Genomic DNA, 17,526 nt, shown 5'->3' on the forward strand with positions numbered 1-17,526 from the left:
TTTTCCCTCCTCCTACCCCAGCTCTCTTCTCTCTCCCCCTTTCCTCCTCCGCCTCCCCATCTCTCTCTCTCTCTCTCACCCCTTCCCCTATCTCTCCCCTTTTCCCTCCTCCTACCCCATCTCTCTCTCTCTCTCCCCCTTTCCTCCTCCGCCTCCCCCATCTCTCTCTTTCCCCTTCCCCTCCCCATCTCTCTCTCTCCCACTCACTTTCTCTCTCTCCCCCTTCCCCCAGTGTCTCCCCTTCCCCTATCTCTTCACTTTCCCCGTCCTCCTTCCCATCTCTTTCCCATCTCTGTCTCTCTCTCTTTCCCTTCCCCCAGTGTCTCCTTCCCCTATCTCTCCCCTTCCCCATCTCTCTCTCTCTCTCACATCAAAGTCAAACAAAGTCACTCTCTCCCCCACGCAAGTGGGTTCACGCATACGTCACACAAATCCACCCTTCTGCGTAATTTCAATCGTTCAGTAACCCAGAAAATTATTCACTATATTTATTGCAAACACTAAACAGGATTACACCAATAAACTGCCACATTTATACAACACAATAATCACTAAGAAGTCCTATGAAAGCCATATAAGCACATTACAAAATATTATCATATGAAAATTTTTTTAGAGCTAAAAAAAAAAAAAAGTTGAGGTTTTATTTGTTCTTACAATTAATTGCACAGTGGGCCAAAAGTCGTCCCCCCCCACCCCGGATAAAGACGCTTATAATCGATTCTGCTCGAACTCAGAGGAACACGCCACTCTGCGTCTTCTGGCTGACAATCTCGGCGGCCAGTTTCTCGGCGTTCGTCACATGCGGGAACATGTGCATCACCGTAGCAACCTGTTGAGGGCTGTAAATCGCTTGCAGTTTCTTGCAAAGTTCCAGTCTTTGGGAGTCCCAATGCTGCTGGACGCAGGCGGGGTTCTGCTGCCCCGAGCAGGAGCAACAACAGCTGTCGCGATGCGGTAACGGAACCGGATGAAATCCTCCAGTTTGGGGCAACCCACGAAAAGGATCAGACCAGTAATTCCGCAGACATTGAGCAGTTCCGTTAAATTGACCTGGCACGCTGTGGTTCTGCGCTAGACCTGCCGGGAACGTGAATGGACCCGCAGAGTCCGGGTTTCCGTGGAAACCGCAGGATGGTCTGGGTCCACTTTTGAGCTGTTGGGCGAGCCCGCGTGAGTTTCTGACGCAAACGTCAGAGTACTGACTTTCATAGGAACCGAAGCCAGAGTCCAAGTACTCGTGAGGGGTGCTGGCGTGGTAATGGTTGGGTCCAGAACATTCTTGGTGTCCAGAGGACGGAGCGAGATTTGGAACTTCCCGGTACATGACTTTGTTTTCACTAACCTGAGCCCCCGGATGCGAAGACCACCGATGCTCTAACATGTTGAGTTCCTGAGGACGGAGGTAGGGAATCGAGTGCGGCTGTCTTTGTGACGACCGGACGTTCTTTTTCACGGCTGAAATCTGAGCTTTTTCTCTGAGTTCATCAGCCAAGGACAGATAGGACTGGTTGGTCCGCTCTGGGTGGTAGTACTTACATTTTAGGCCATAAGTGCACTTTTTGTCTGGAGGGAGCAAAAAAAAACAAAATGTAGAAACAAAACAAAACAATTCAAAAATGACTTTTGACAGGATGTTAGGCCGATATTGCCCAATTTGTCGGAGTGTTGCCGAGTAGACCGGGAGGCTTGTTAATGCCTTGATTGGAACGCGTTGGCTGTTGAGCCGTTTTTAGACAATACGACGGGAAGTTCCGAGTGGCAGACATTTGATAAAGAAGCTAGACAAGCTACATAATTCAGCACTGAACTTGGAAAATGAAACAAAATGTTCATTTATCCACTTCATCAGTCATTTATTTCATACGGTTTCTGTTTGTAAAGCTGTAGTTATTCTCTATCAAATTTATTTAGTCATTTTTTGGCTGTCTGGGACAGATTAATTGGATTTACATGAATTCCTTTGGGAAATATGACTTTGGATTTCAAACAATTCACATTTAGTTTGACTTTCGTAACCATGAAAAACGAGGCTCCGTGGCGTTGTCACTTTTTTTTTTTTTTTTACTATTCCTGAGTGAAATTGTACCTTTACCTCGGTGTGACACGACCAAGTAGCAATCACTTGAATTTATGTGCTAAGAGATAAGAAAATATGTCATATTAGGGACAGAGTATTGGACAATAGGAGGGTTATGTTAATTATACCCTTAAAACTGACGGGTCAAAAATTGGACTGATCCAGTAAATTGGGTCAATTTTATCCAACATTGGGTTGTTTTGACAAAACAACCCAATTTTGGGGTTGCTTTGTCAAAAAACAAAACAAAAACAAAAAAAACTTTTCTGTACAAAATAACTAAAGTTGGGTAAAATTGACACAAGTTATTGGGTCTGTCAACAGTTTTAAGGGTGTCAATTTTTTGGGTTGCGCTTTACAAAAAAAACGGGTCCTGTACAAAACAACCCATAAAATTGGGTCAAATTGACCCCTGTTAGCGGGTCGGTCCAATTTTTTTACTCAAAATTGTTTTTGACCAAGCCATTTTAAGAGTGTACTCACTAAGGATGAAGATCCGAAACATGACCCCTGAATCTGACTGACCCTTAAAAAGTTAGAAAAAAAAAGCCCCCAACACAGGCCTTACTGAGAAACACTAAAATTGGACACGTCTACCGTCACAGGACACGAAAAAATCTCGTAAAATGAACACATTTGGGTTCGATTGCACGATTGAGCCACAAACAAAAGCAGGATGGGCGATATTAAATTGCAAAGTATTTAGTGTACTACATCTTTCATGTGAAGACAAATGAGAAAATTTCCTGTTACCGTATGGACAGAGCGGTTTCCTTTGCTCCGGCGGTAGCGGCTTTGTCCTGAGTAAATTGTCAAGATTGGGACCATGTCGTCCCAGAGGGTCATCCGGCGGCATGAACCTGATCCGCAAAAAAACAAATCATGTCTGTGATGTGACCGGTCATAACGGAAGGTAGCATCTTATTCCGTACTTGTCGTTGACAAAGGAGTACATGAGGAGCCTCTCCTCGATGCATTTCTTCCACTCGGGATTTTCTCCCTGCAGGTCGCGATAGGTGTCGTTGGACACGATGACGCCGTCCGACTCGCACGCCAACTTGACGATGTAGCGGTCGTCGTAGCAGACCACCAACTTGCCACCGACGCGGCGCGACGGAGTGAAGACCACCCGTTTCTGCCTTTCCAGCTCCGACAGGATGTGTTTATCTGCACGCGTCGAGTAAAGGAAATGAAAAATACGTTGCGACTACATCAATTTCTGCTCAAACAGAAATCATGTAAAAACTGGTTTGCAAATATACAACGCCACACTTCAGCTGACTGTAAAAAAAAAATCTGTTGTTTTTATGGAAAAAATATGGCAGCTGCGGATGCCAGAGAAATTCTGTAAACAATACTGTGCAAATGAAAACAACTTTACAGAACAACTTGTACATTTTACTTCATTTGTAAAGCGCTTTCTTACCTTACAAGGCCGTCAAAGTGCTTTGCATTTTGATTTCATTACACAGCATCACAAGCAACTGGAGTTTCATTATCTTGCTCATGGATCTTTGACCACAGCCACACCACGCTGGGATCGAACCAACAACCTCAGGGATGCAATATGACCGCTCTACCACTGAGCCACGCCACTCTGTCGGTAAGTTAGCAGTAAAGGACTGTTGAATCTACAAGTTTAAAAAGTACAGTTAGGATATACAATATACAAGTTATGTAAAGTTGTTTATGTTTGCACAGTATTTTTTTTTACTGAATTATTCTGGTAACCACAGCTTTTTTTTTTTTTTAACGTGTACTGATAAATTAATAATTATGCCTACAGTATATACATTTGAAATGAACACAATACATTTAGTTTAACATTTTATATTCACATGTTTTTTTCTAAATATTCTTATCTATAATACAAATTTGAAAAATGCATGTTTCTTTTGGCATAAACAAATATTGTAACAATGTATAACCCAATGTTTTTTTGTTTTACCTGTGTTTAAATTAAAAAAAAAAATAAATTGCAGTACAAATTAAATAAAGTAATTTGTGAATTCCCCCAAAAAATATAAAAATATCTTACAGTCAAATCAACAATTGTGTTTGGTTCATAGTTTTACATAATCTTAATGCAGTTTACACAATGCCTCATTGTTTTTATATTCACAGTTTTTTTTATGTCACAATTGTACAGAAATTCCCTGTTAATTCTACAGACATTTTTTATTTTTTACAGTGTAGGCGCTGCTTTTTGGTTAGCAATTAGGCTTAGCAGTTACACAAGTCAGTGACAATGACGCCAAAGAACTGACATAAATGCTATTAGTATTTTTTTTTCCCGTCTCAAGTGGATGGCAACTAATTGTGTAGGGCGTCAACAACATTGTATAAAGAGTCACTCAGGAAAAGTTTTGTTATGCAATGGGGTAAAAAACACTTTCCTACTGCACTTAGAAATGTAAATGTTCACATTTCTGCTATATTTCACTTTTACTCCAATACATTACCCATTATCATCGTGATGCACGTTAAGCAAAATCCAAAATTGTTCACTGTCCGTCTAGTGCAGGGGTGTCCAAACTTTTTCCTTTGAGGGCCGCATACAGAATAATTGAAAGATGCCAGGGCCACTTTAACATTGTCTGACTTTATTTAACACGCAAAAACTAATGAGCCAATCAATAATGCACTATAGTTATTTTAGAAGGTTATTAGTTATTTTTAAAGAACACAAAGTTTATTTGCATATCTAGAAAAGCAAGCTGGGTCAAAAGTTGTTTTCTGTATATGCTGAGGGCCGCTGGAAAATGGAAGGTGGGCCACAAATGGCCCCCGGGCCGTAGCTTGGACACCCCTGGTCTAGTGGTAACAAATCACTGCCCAAATACAGTTCAGTCGTATTTAAAATCAGGCCCATAAACATGATGCCAAATGATGACATCATCACTGGCGTTCACAGGTTGTAGGTTGGATTTTCTAATTTGCATTTAATTTTCACAGACGCTGTCTAGTACGACTGCCAGGTAGATTAAGCGTTGAGGTCAGCAACAAGGAACAGACATACTTCCTGTTGAGGCTCTGCCAGGGGTTAGAAAAAAATGTTGCGGTTTTTACTTCCTTGTTCACACACAGAGAAATCGACTAAGTGTGCTCCACCCGAGTCTGGTGCGAACAAAACAACGGCGAGGCCCTTGTTGAATGGCGGCCGCTGCAGTCAAGTAGGCATGAAGAGCTCACACAAAAGAGGGAATTGTTTAGGTACATGTGCAAATACAGGTGAGTCAATGGAAAGAAATTTAGAGCTCAATTAATCGGAATGCACTGAAAAGAGAGTGGGAAAAAAAAGCGGCAGCGTTTTGCTGCTTTGTGTTCCTCGGTGGTCATAAACGTTAAATTGTTAAATAAGCAAACATTTAAAGCAAACTCTTTCTTTCTTTCACTGTTTTTTGCCCCCAAATTTTGGGCTTCATTTCGATGGACATTGTGCTGCCCCTTTTGGTGCGTGGACATTGGCCACCTGGGGGCAGTGTAACGCAGAAAAAAACGTAAATCAGTGTGAATGTTAGTCGTTCTTTGCAGAGGATAAAGAAAATATGACTGACTCGTAAGTTTCAGTAAGATAAATGTAATTTCAGTTCGTACCGTTTTTAAATGCTAGCTAGGAATTGTCGGTTGTGGTGAAATTTGAAAAATACAAAGACAAAACTAGGATCCTGCAAAAAACAAGATTACATAAATGAGGACTTTACAGATGCCTTCCGTAAAAAGAGAAAACAATGAATCCCAAAGTCCATTAATGACTGAAAACAGGAAATAAAACTCATCTGAATTATGACACGGTGTCAATCATTTTAATCGGTTTGCATAACTAACATGGGGGGGGGGAATTTAATTGCTCCTCAAGTAGGGGGGGGGGGGGGACCCACTCGATTGAAATGGCTGCATTTCTACGGTGACCTCACCCTTTATGGCGGCATCGGGTCGGCTCTTCTCTTTGCGCCAAGACGGAACAAACACGGTAATGGCTGCGTGTCCTCTGTCCAGGAAGAAGTTGACTGCCAGTTGGATGCCTCGGCATGAGAACACTTCCCTGTTACCGTGACTGTCAAGGAGAGGGAAAAAACAGCAACATTGGCAGAGATGGCAACTCCTTTTATCCGGCAGCCTTGTAAGAAACAAACCTAGAGGATGGTCGAGAGCACTTTTAGCGGTCGACAGACTTAAGTGTGAGTGAGTACAGGTACGTAACTTACTGAATATGTGCATTCTTTCCTTATTGTCACATATTTCCTGTTCTTTGTGGCTTTCTGTTTCTTCCTGGACAATTGCACCATGTTTTTGTGGTTCATAATAAAATAATCAGAGCCCTAAACTCAACAATTCTCAAAAATAAAACCATGGATGGATGACAAATATTTTCCTCCATTGTCGTTATTGCTCCCTAGTTCAAATTATTCACTCTAAAAACAATTGGGTCAAAAATAACCCAATTATGGATCAAAAAATGGACCGATCCACCTTATGGGTCAATTTGACCCAACTTTCTTGTTTGTTTTATACAAAATGACCCATTTTTTTGACACAACTAAAGCATCTGACCAATATTTATGAGTTGTTTTACAATAAAAGGCCCATTTCTTGACTCAAAGTTGGCTCAAATTGACCCAAGTAGAGGATCCGTCCATTTTTGACCCATAATTGGGTTATTTTGGAGTGTTCCATGCTGCTCTTGTTCCTTCCTTATAAATTCTAAAGATCTCAATCAATCAATCAATCAATCAATCAATATTTTAATCAGAGGCGGCAAATCCAGTTCCAGAAAGTGAAGACCCTGCCACAGTTTGGCTTTAGCCCCTGCTACAAGCTAGCTAGCTAACTAGCTAACTAGCTCCCTAGCAGGTAAACGAGCACCATGGGAGCTAGCTAAAGTTGCCACCCGTCCAGTTTTTCTCAGATTTGTTTTCTCTTTTTTTTTTTTTTTTAAAATCAGCTGTCCTGGGAAAATAAAAATCTATCCCAGGACACTGTCTCTTTCTATTTTTTTTTAGGAAGAATACTAAAAGCTAATTTGATTTCTTTAATTCTGTAGTCTGAAAATGTCCCCTGCGCTACTGTGGAACTCTTTGTTACCGAGCGTGCCGCCGGCGTAACATTTCCGTAGGTGCCCTTTGGATTACCGTAATTGTGGCACCGTTTGTGCTATTAGAAAAATTCCAATGGCGTCTGAAAGCTAAGCCCTTGTGCTTTACAGAAAAGGTATTGTCCTTACGATCATTTCAGTCCTCTCACAGAAGCCAGGGAAGTAAGTGAGTCACGACGAAAGAGTGCAGAGAAGATTTTCAGTAATTGTGGGTGAGGTTCTTTTAGAATAGTACAATATACGTTGCCACGTCGTTTGTTTATTGTTTTTTTTTAGAGTGTATGCCTTGTTTGTAGTTTACAGTATGTGTGACTAGTTGAATAATGAACATTTGACATTGAAATTCAGTTTGTTTAGTGATGAGGGACACCCTGATCTTTAGTTCCCGCCACAGATTTTCAACTGAATTCAAGTCTGGACTATCTGGGCCACTGCAAAACGTTAATATTTTCGGCCGCAAACCATTTCTTAACCACTTTTGCTGCGTGTTTTGGGATTTTGTCATTCGAAAATGTCCACATTTTTGTGGGGAATAATTTCAGTCTTGACTGTTAAGAGGCGAGCTTGGTCAGGTGTCCCTTTTTTTTTTTCTTCCACAAAATCCATGATGGCAAACCGAGAGCTAGCTATGGAGCTAGCCGAACGGTGTCAGGGTTTTTACTTTCTGGACCTGGATTTGCCACCTCCGATTTTAATTGCAGTTACCGATATACGAATATACGTCTTTTTTTGTCATATCGTCAAAGTAAAGAGTAGAAAGCACAGATACAAGTTTTAAATTGTTTATGTAAAAAGTAATGAGAAAAATAATGGCCGCCATTTTGTCTTACTTCATGGCAACGTTGCTGCCGTCAATAACAATGGGCCTCAACTCTGACTCCGCAGCCTTCTTGCCCTCAACGCGAGTCGACATTTCGAGGGGTCTGGCCACTCCGCTTGAATCCTCTTTGAGGTTTTCACTCCTTTTTTCGTAGTCTTCGCCGGATGATCCGAGCGCAACGCTGCGGATGCGCACAAGCTCCTCCAGCATGGAGTTGGTGTCCACGCAGGGGCCCAGCTTGGAGAGCGCCGCGTGGACCTCGGCCGAGGAGTAACCTAACTTGCGGAAGAAGTCTACTCGGAGCTGGAGCTCCGAGTTCTCTGTTGGGCCTGAGCTCAGGCTGGAGATGGTTGGATCCATCCCGGAGAGGATCTGAAACTCTTTCCAGGGGCATAGAAGACTGTTTACACCCACCAATGGATTTCTAGATACGGAAAAGTCACATTTAATTCATTTTATTTTCATTTTAGTTCAACTCATTCACTGCCATTGACGGCTATAGACGTCAAAAATTTATTTGAACTATTTCTATTAGTTTAACATTTTTTCCCACTTTTGTTAACAAGAGTATGAAAACCTAGAATTTTGTTGTTGTACATTTAGAACAGATATAAAATACCTCCTTATAAATCACATTTTAATGGAAAAAATATCTGCCTCAAATAAAAACCAAATATCAAAATTTATAGAAACATGGTCTACGTATATAGAATTTTTTAACCTAATTCCGGTTACTTAATTCTGTCTGCTAGCGAGAGCCACTACATCGTGATAACTTACATTGATGTTTCTGCATTTGGCAATTTATTATTATATTATATTATTAGTATGGGATTTTTTTTTAATGGGCTTTAGGTGAACTGATGAATACACACACGCACACACGCACACACGCACATGCACATGCTCACCCACATAAAAAAATAAATATATATATATGTGTGTATATGTATATACTGTATATGTATATATATTTAAAAAAAAACAAAAAACATTTTTATTAATTTTTTTTTAATTTATTTTTTTTTTAAAAAAGGAGAGCAATGATGATGTCAAATCGAATGAACAATATTGAGCTCTCCTGGGGAAAAAAAAACTGATATAAAATGTGTGATTAATTGTGAGTTAACTAGTGAAGTAATGCGATTAATTATGATATGATATGAAACATTTAAACTATTTCTATTAGTTTAACTTTTTTTTTCACTTTTGTTAACAAGAGTATGAAAACCTAGAATATTTTTATTGTACATTTAGAACAGATATAATTGTTGTCATTAATCATGAGTTAACTAGTGAAGTCATGCGATTAATTACAATTAAATAATTTAATTGCCTGTCGACCCTAATTTTTTAAATCTTTCTTTAAAATGAATTTATGGCAGTGAATGAGTTAATAAGAGTACATTGTGTCCACTATGGGAGTGCCAGAGGACTTGTAGTTAATATAGTTTAAATGATTTCACTAGCTATACATTAAGCGCAAAATGGATCGATTTTAAATTCCAAGTGTGAGAAAGTCTTGGTTGACAAGAAAGAAGGAAGAAAACTTGTTCACAACCGCATTTGGGCTTCATCTCCCTCAATGAGTTAATTCGATTTCCTTTAACTGCAGCTACAGCGTGTTTTTGCCGTGTTTGACAACGATGCCCAACACGCCTAAGAAATCGAACAATGTGAAAAAGACATGCACGCTTATAGTAGCTGATATAGTAAGTAGTCTTTGCAGCTTTGAAGCCAACAACAATAAAAATGAAGCAGGGGCTTGCAGGACAGACCGTTTGGCCGTTGGTTAAATAATAACCGCGCAGCATGACAGAAATGACGACTTTGTCCTCAACACGCCTGTGTCCCTCTGCAATACGTGATCTGAATTAATTCGATTTAAAGGGACTCTTTACGTCCCACAGTCAAGGTGGCAAATCAAACGTTCATGCCGGAACATTTACACTCCACCTGTGTTTGAAAAAGCTCAACAATCCAAACTCCAAACTTACCTTCCCAGTTTGGTTTGCTCCCTTTCTTGTGTGACTGAAAAGTCCTGACTGTGTCAAAGTACAGTAAAGTTGAACAGCACCTTCCTCCACCCACTTGTCTCGCTGCAGATGTAGGCATGTTGGACCGAGGGACATTTGCATAACTTGAGTGCACGTGTGTGTGTGTGTGTGTGAAACAGACAAGACAAGGCGGTTTTAAAAGGTAAGTTAGGCAAGCAAAACAATTTAATCACAAACACAAATTAATGAGCATTCATTCCTCCAAATTAGGCAATCAAAATATAATGGTAATTACGTTTGGATTTTTTTTTAACACTAATTGAAAAACGTTAAATGAAATTTGGCAGCTCAAATAAAAATGGCATTTGTTTTTTACAACATAAAAAAAAAATCTCTATTTTTTTTTTATTAGACTGCATTATTTTTTGCAAGGGTACAAAATAAATTAAAATAAGTGAATTTAAACACAATTTAAAATGTTAAAGTACAAAGCATGTATAATGTATTTTTATTTTATTTTTTTACATTTGAATTAAATTCAATTTTGATTTTTTGAGTGATGAGGCATTATGATTTCCAAGGAATGTTGTTGAGGCGAGGACTTTTTGAGATATATAGAGATTTAGTGTTGCATATTGATATTTATCTGTTTCCTACCGTCAGGATTTGACCTCAAAGCAAACAAAAACAAGCAGAGCAACTTTACAAATTTTATTGAACAAAAGACGCATACTGGCGTGATGAAGAATTACAGATAACAGAAAGTGACGTGAAAAAAGGTCAATGTACAAACAAAAGAGTCACAGGAGAAAAATATAAAAGCTCCCTGAAAATTTGCTGTTTAAAAATTTTTTTTTTTTAACCCAATCGCTAAGTAGCTGTGGATTTTGAGAGGATTGGGTTATTTTTTTACCCAAGGTTGGGTTAATTATTTTGACCCAGCATATTGGGTTGAAGATTGGATTTGGGCGGGCTGGAGAGCTTTTTGTGTATTTTTGGTATTGGGCTGATTATAATTTTACAGTATCAGGTACTAAGGGAGGCTGCCAATACCTGTGACCGATACCTAATGCAAAAACAAATAAATAAATCTGACATAGAGCAAGCCCTCCTCGGCAGTAGTTGGCGCTGTACTGCGCGGTGTCAGAAACAAAGGTTCACAGTTTATTGTCAGTGTGTTAAATAAAGTTTTATATATATCTGAGCAACGCAGATAAATCATTGTCGATAAATATTTTGAGAACACATTAACATGCTCACTGTCTAATCGAGCAAATCATTCAGTTCTGTGCATCAAACTGGTCTCAATTTCAACAAGGTTTGTGCCATCCGTGCATTATTATGTGGGGCGGCAGAAAAAGGCGAAATGAAAATGTTGCTTAGCTATTCTACATTATAGCCACTAGATGTCACGCTAGCGCCGATCATCACGCCATCACTGGGGAGCATATGGACGACACGCAAATATATATATAAAAAAACAAAAAAACAATCCCTGCAATATTGCATGTATGTAAAGCATGCTCTGTTTACAGCAAGTCAGCTGAGGGCGTCACACTCATGTGAAGCTGCTTAATGGCACCTGCACACTTTGGGCGAAAGTAATCAAGAGCGCTTGGCCTGCCACCTCTCGGTCTCAGGTGCGGGCATGCCGGCTATTACTGCAGGGCAATGAGCTGCAGCCGGCGAGGATGACTTGTGCCGCGCACAAGCATGCGCGCACATGCACGCCCCGAACACACGCCTTTACATGCAGTCAATAACCCTTTCAAAACACAAAGATTACAATATTCTGTTTTTTGTCGGACGATAAAGTAAGGAATTTTTTTTGGGGGCGGGCGAAACAGAATTTTTTTTGGAATTAATGAAAGAAGTGAATATTGATGCGATTTTAGACGGAAAACAGCAAAGAAACGCTACGGTTTATCAAGAATTACAAAGGCATAAAAAAAAAGTATTTTTTTAAATTAGTGGTGGATCACATTTCTATGGTGTATACTGCCCCCTACAGCGGCGGAGTCCCCTCTCAATATTCGCAAAAGAAGAACAGATGGAAACGGGCGTAAGTCGCATGTCCATTTTGCGCATTTTCAGTAAATTCGCTTAAAAAATTCGAAACAATTGGATGGAAACCTGACTATTGAATAATTTTCAACAGTAATAAAGTAATATTTTGTATATAATTATTGGGATGAACTCATTATTTTTCATGAACAATTAATAGCTTTAAAAACTATTTTTTCCACTTGCTGTCGACTGAAGGTAGGCAACAACCAATCACGGCTCATCTGTTTTCTGGTTTTGTTCAGCAAACTGAGCCATGATTGGTTACCTGTTTCCTCAGCACAGGTGATGTCATCTTCAGTAGAAAGCAAGTGGGAAAAGGAGTTTTTAAAGCTATTACTTGTTCATGAAAAATAATGAATTAATCACATTAATTATAGACAAAATATTATCTTCTTACTGTTGAAAATGACTCAATGAGTCAAGTATCCCTTCAAAGGCCATGTAAACGCACAAAAACCCGAATACGACCCCTGGGTAACATTCTGGGTAAACGTGGTTGGCTTACCCCCTTTGACCAGGGTATTGGGTTTTGTTCTGTGCATACTTTATCCACGAGGAATCTTGGTCTTTTGAGTACAGGAAGTACTTGTACGTGTGGCGTCTTGTGAGCTAACCAATGGAAATACACAAGCAGACAGTAAAAAAGGAAAAGAAAAAAAAAAAAGGCGGAAATTACGTCTATTTGTGTCATGATGCTGTCTCTGCGTCGTGTTTTAGTTGGGGGTCGATCACATCACCATGTATAGAAATATGTTCACATGACGTCATGTGCCCCCACATTGTGTGCCATGTGCCATTCACGGGGTTCATGGAATGTCGAATGGGAACGTGTCCGGAATTGCAAAGATAAATTTAAAGCGTTTCCAACTGACAAAGTCTGACCATTTTGATAGCCTAAGTGTTATTGTAAATTGGTAAAAACACTTTTTTACCATAATGCGATATATGTGAGCCGCTAGCCGTGGCTAGCTCTGGCTAAAAATAGATCTGGTGGTCAACACGTTCGATTGTAAATCCTTAAGATCTCTTTATTTCCCTTTCCCAGCAGCCCAAAAGTTGAAATTGTTGTTAAAGTGTAGGAAAATAAGTGATGAATCAACAAAGTAGTTTTTGTTGTTGTTGTAACATGCTAACGCTAATAGCTAGCGCAAATGTTTGTAATCCGATCAATTCCACTAATCTAACGTTTCAACGTGTACTGCTGCAAGGAGTGTTGAGCTAAATCTTATTCAAGGAAGCTGGTCGTGACATTCATCAATAACAGAAGAACATTTGGTGTAAACACAATAGAAACGCAGTTGAGTCCGCTGGAATGTTGACCCACCATGAGGGGCGGGACTTGCGATCCCATGACATCACTGAATACTAACTATAGGGGAGTAACTATTTCTATTCACATATCAAAATGTTTTAAATTATTGTTATTGTTATTAAAATGATTCAGAATCTGTCAGAAACCGGATTTTCTCCTCCACCAGAATACCGGCAAAAGTATTGTTTGGTAATTTATGCTCGGAGTCGTTCCTTGGCATGCAGACAGACAAGCTATTGTCCCGGAATTCAAAAGGAGAACCTCTGGCGCAGATTCCGCGACGTGGCCTCCTCCGAGGTTTACCTTTTGTCCTTCAAGAGGTTGGTGTACTTTGGCAAGGCTGGTTAAACCGTTGACACTTGATCAAACATTCATCCGAGAGCTTTTGGATGTGCTTGGCAGCTTTGTACTCCCCCCACCTCGTCTAGCCCCACCCCCCCATTTTCTTCCCTTCATGGACTGCCTGGGTCAGCTGTCCGTCACAAATATTAATTCGCGTATGATTCGGCAAAGTAAAGAGATGGCGGCCTTTTAAACCGGAGCAATCCATCTTAACGCCGGCGGTGTCAGAGTGATTCCAATTTAGCCGCGCTTTTGGATCCAAAAAGGAAATCAAGCGGCGCGGGTCCACCCTTTGTGCAGCCGGCCGCCGCGGCAAACTGTCAGCGACAAGCGCTTTCACGCGCCGGCGTATTTCCCGCACATTCATCTTGTTGGGTTATTGCTTCAGACGCCACGCCACTTGTCCTACATAGATGAGCGAGCAAAGGCCCGCTGGCACGCCGAGCGAGCGCAAAGGGATTAAAGAGCCGAGGTGGATGGCGTTGATGGAAGGCTTAAGTCAAAAGGGTTTTTTGAATTTTCTTTGATTAGCTGGGATTTTTTTCCTTTGCCATTTGCTGAGTTGTTTTCCTAACGATGTCTTGGCAATTGGTGTTGGCGATGGATTTTGTCCCCAGGTGTCATGTTTAGTCTCATTTGCGCTTTGATTTGAACGCTTCTTGATTGCCTCCTTCTGTGTTTTAGTTTTAAGTCTCTACCCGCCCTTGTGTTCTTCTCACCGGTGTCTCTCTAGTCTTTGCAATTGATCCTTAGTCCAAAAGTTTCGGCAATTTTTTCATTTTTCCTTTCCATATATTCACATTGATTGCTTGCCTTGTGGGTTTTTGGTCCGCAGTCCATTTTTCCAATGTTTATTGAGCGAAGGCATTTCTGTGTGCCAAAGCACCTTTTGAAAACTTCATTGCGAGCCTGTCACCACATATTACGCTGAACGATCTCGGCGCCTGAGAATCAACTGTAGCGGTAAACCCGCATTTGAGCTGATATTGTCTTTTAAATGAAACTTTCTTTTTCTTGGAGGCCTTTTCTCATTTCTGAAGACGCTCTCCAATGACATTTATTCATTTTTTTCTTGCTTGTGTGCTGACTTAACCCTGGAGAACCCACGGGGTCAAATTTGGCCCCTATAAATTCTGCTACTCAAATAACAAAGACCTTTTTTTTTTTTTTACAAATTTAACTTCAAAAGTCCAGAGTGCCACTTCTGAACCCTGCATGGGGCCATCTAGTGGATGAATATTGCACTTACATGAGCCAGAGTGGTGGTGACAAGATGGCTGGCAACATGTTGTTTTGTTGAGCTGGAAATCAATCCAAACAAAACCATCTTCTCAGCAAACCATCAGATGGTAAAATTTTGTTTTTTTTTGTTAATCTATTTCATATCATGTTGCAGAATGCCTAGGAGTATGTTTTATATATATATTTTGATAAATTAGCAACTCTGAGCTGGTTAAAAAAAAGGGTTAAAATTGAAAAAACATATATTTTGGTGTTCAGTGAACTTATAGCAGTCATTTAATGTATAATTCATAATTTTCCAAAGAAGAAAAGGGTTCTTGGGTTCTCCAGGGTTAAAAAAAAAAAATACATTGTATCAAGTAACCGAGAAACGTGGTCTGATGAGACAAAGAACAGACACCTGATATTGAAACGAAAACCTCTCAGATTCAGACACTGTTCCTCAACGTGACGTTAACGCGCTACAGCCGGCCGTAACTTGTTTAAGGATCAGCCAAACGCGTCTGCCCTATCTGAACGGCGCTCGCAGGTGTAACCTCCGCCGGGATCCGCCGCCCCCCTGCCGGTGCGCTGCAAACCATGTTGTGATGAATTGCTCCTGTCAACGCGGGTCATTCAGGCCTACCCGGTCCTCTGCATATTACTCATACCCAACAAAGGCACTCCTCTGCCAGCTGCGTTCGAGGCCGAATAAACACACGTGGGTGCGTGCGTTACATGGCCGCACATACACAAAGACATGTAAGCAAAAGCCAGCCCGGTGTTGAGCCTGGCGTATGCCGGCCGTTGGCGCCGCTCCAAGGTGTTCATTACTATTGATGGCCGAACGCACAACAAGAAGCGAGAGCTGAACCTCCTGCAGTCTGTCCTGTTTAAAGGCCAGCTTCTCTCCGCCAGCTGTTGCCAGGCCGTCATGATGAATGCCGGGATCCCGGGTGAAAGAAACCTGGAGTTTCTTCAGAAGGCTCTCGGCTCATCTGGCTGTTGATTTGCTCTCACTATATATAGCGCAGCCGCAGCGGCGCTGGAAAAATAACAGCATGAAAATGGAAAATCGTAATGGTCTCGCCTCTTGTGATAGGGCGTGCGTGCGCGTGCGTGCGTGCGTGCGCGTGCGTGCGTGCGTGAGACGTTACACACAGAATAGGCTCGATGTGCTGCTTGGTTTGAAATCTTTTTTGAAAAGTATGGCTATGTTTTCAATCAGTCGATAGGTTTCAGCCTGAAGGAACCAAACGAATAATTCGACTTGAATTGGCTCGTATCAGCTTATTGTTGTTTATTGGAATGTTTGAAGGAAGGTTAATAGCAGTCAATAAAAGCTAATATTTTCATTTGATGTTGAGCAAGATGACTTCCCTCGGGGTTTCTGGGATTGGCCAACTGTGCTGCCTTTCTGGTATTTAGTCTCTTTGCAGATAACGTACATTTATTTGGGATTAGTGGCGGTGCTGAATTATAGAGATACAGCTCAATTTAATTTACTGCTTCAACATGTTCAAGCTCGTTCCAAAGGCTTTGCTCGAAGGTTTTATAGTTTTCTATCAAACAAAAGATTTTGGAGAGCCAGAAATTAAACTTCCTCTAAACATTTTTTTAGATTCATTTATTAATCTTTTGCAAGCAGCACAGTGCTGTAGTGTTTGGCGTGTCTGCTTCACAATTCTGGGATTCGAACCCTGGTGCGAAATGTAAGATCTCTTTTTAGTGAGTACCGAGAGGCCCTTCCGTCCTGTCTCGCTCTGCTCGGTCATTGATTTTCATGTTTCTTGGACGGTTTCAGCCTGTCAAGTGCACTCTAAAAACAGTTGTGTCAAAAGTAATCGAATTACAATTAAAATTTGAATATCCTCAAAAAATTGAATACATTCCGTAATTCCATTCAAAAAGTCAAACTTTCCTAGATTATAGATTCAGGGCCCACGACTTAAGTGATTTCAAGTATTTAATTGTCTACTTTTACATTATTTGGACTTCCAGCTCATTGAACCCATCAAAACAGGATGTTTTGCATGAAAAAAAAAAGATGGATTTCCATAAAATGACAAGATACCCCAAAAATAAAATAAAAATAAAAATAATCATTGTTCATGTTATTTATCGGAAAATTACATATTGAAATAAGCAATTTATGGTTTTATGAATCGATTTTGGCCTACGAAAAGGAAAATCAATTTGACTGACTAATCCATTTTTTTAAACCTCGCCCTAAGGGCTCCAATAGACAAACATTCTAGCATTCACACTTAAGGACACTTAAGAGTCAGTTAGTTAACTGACAGTCAGGAGTTATTATTACTCCAGTTTATTGTGAGACATCAATTAAAGGCAGCGTTGTGTTTCACATTGGTTAACTACATTTACAATGTGACAATTAAGGGTCAACATGGTATTGTGCATTTAAAAGAAACATTTGGGGATTGATAAAAACGGAATGCTTTGTCTTTATGTCTTACAGAAAAATGGTTAATGTTTTTTTTTTTTTTTTTACATTTAAAAGCTCCATTATTTCCGATGAGATTTAAAAATAAATGTTTGATTGTTTTACAGCATGTCTCAATATTAGCTAGT

At 40.3% G+C, this 17,526-nt stretch overlaps 1 protein-coding gene and 1 long non-coding RNA gene across 5 annotated transcripts in view; one reads left to right on the forward strand and one right to left on the reverse strand.

Annotated features, from left to right (window-relative positions):
- Positions 1 to 369: 369 nt before the first annotated feature.
- zc3h12aa (zinc finger CCCH-type containing 12Aa) overlaps positions 370 to 17,526 on the reverse strand; it is a 111,567-nt gene continuing 94,410 nt past the window's right edge. For 2 of the 4 annotated variants that reach the window (XM_077576361.1, XM_077576359.1), the window contains exons 4-8: positions 8,006 to 8,419; positions 5,998 to 6,137; positions 3,013 to 3,247; positions 2,834 to 2,940; positions 370 to 1,566 (exon numbers count right to left, since the gene is read on the reverse strand). In XM_077576361.1, the coding sequence (XP_077432487.1) occupies positions 734 to 1,566; positions 2,834 to 2,940; positions 3,013 to 3,247; positions 5,998 to 6,137; positions 8,006 to 8,419 (1,729 nt within the window). In that variant the 3' untranslated portion in view covers positions 370 to 733. The remainder of the gene's footprint in view (positions 1,567 to 2,833; positions 2,941 to 3,012; positions 3,248 to 5,997; positions 6,138 to 8,005; positions 8,420 to 17,526) is intronic. The other 2 variants (XM_077576360.1, XM_077576357.1) reach the window with 2 other exon arrangements.
- Positions 5,216 to 8,275, forward strand: LOC144058115 (uncharacterized). The gene is made up of 3 exons (XR_013295388.1): positions 5,216 to 5,311; positions 6,080 to 6,275; positions 8,150 to 8,275. It is a non-coding gene; the product is annotated as an uncharacterized LOC144058115 (long non-coding RNA).

Source organism: Vanacampus margaritifer, chromosome 9 (assembly GCF_051991255.1).
Source record: "Vanacampus margaritifer isolate UIUO_Vmar chromosome 9, RoL_Vmar_1.0, whole genome shotgun sequence".
In the NCBI taxonomy this organism is placed as follows: domain Eukaryota; kingdom Metazoa; phylum Chordata; class Actinopteri; order Syngnathiformes; family Syngnathidae; genus Vanacampus; species Vanacampus margaritifer.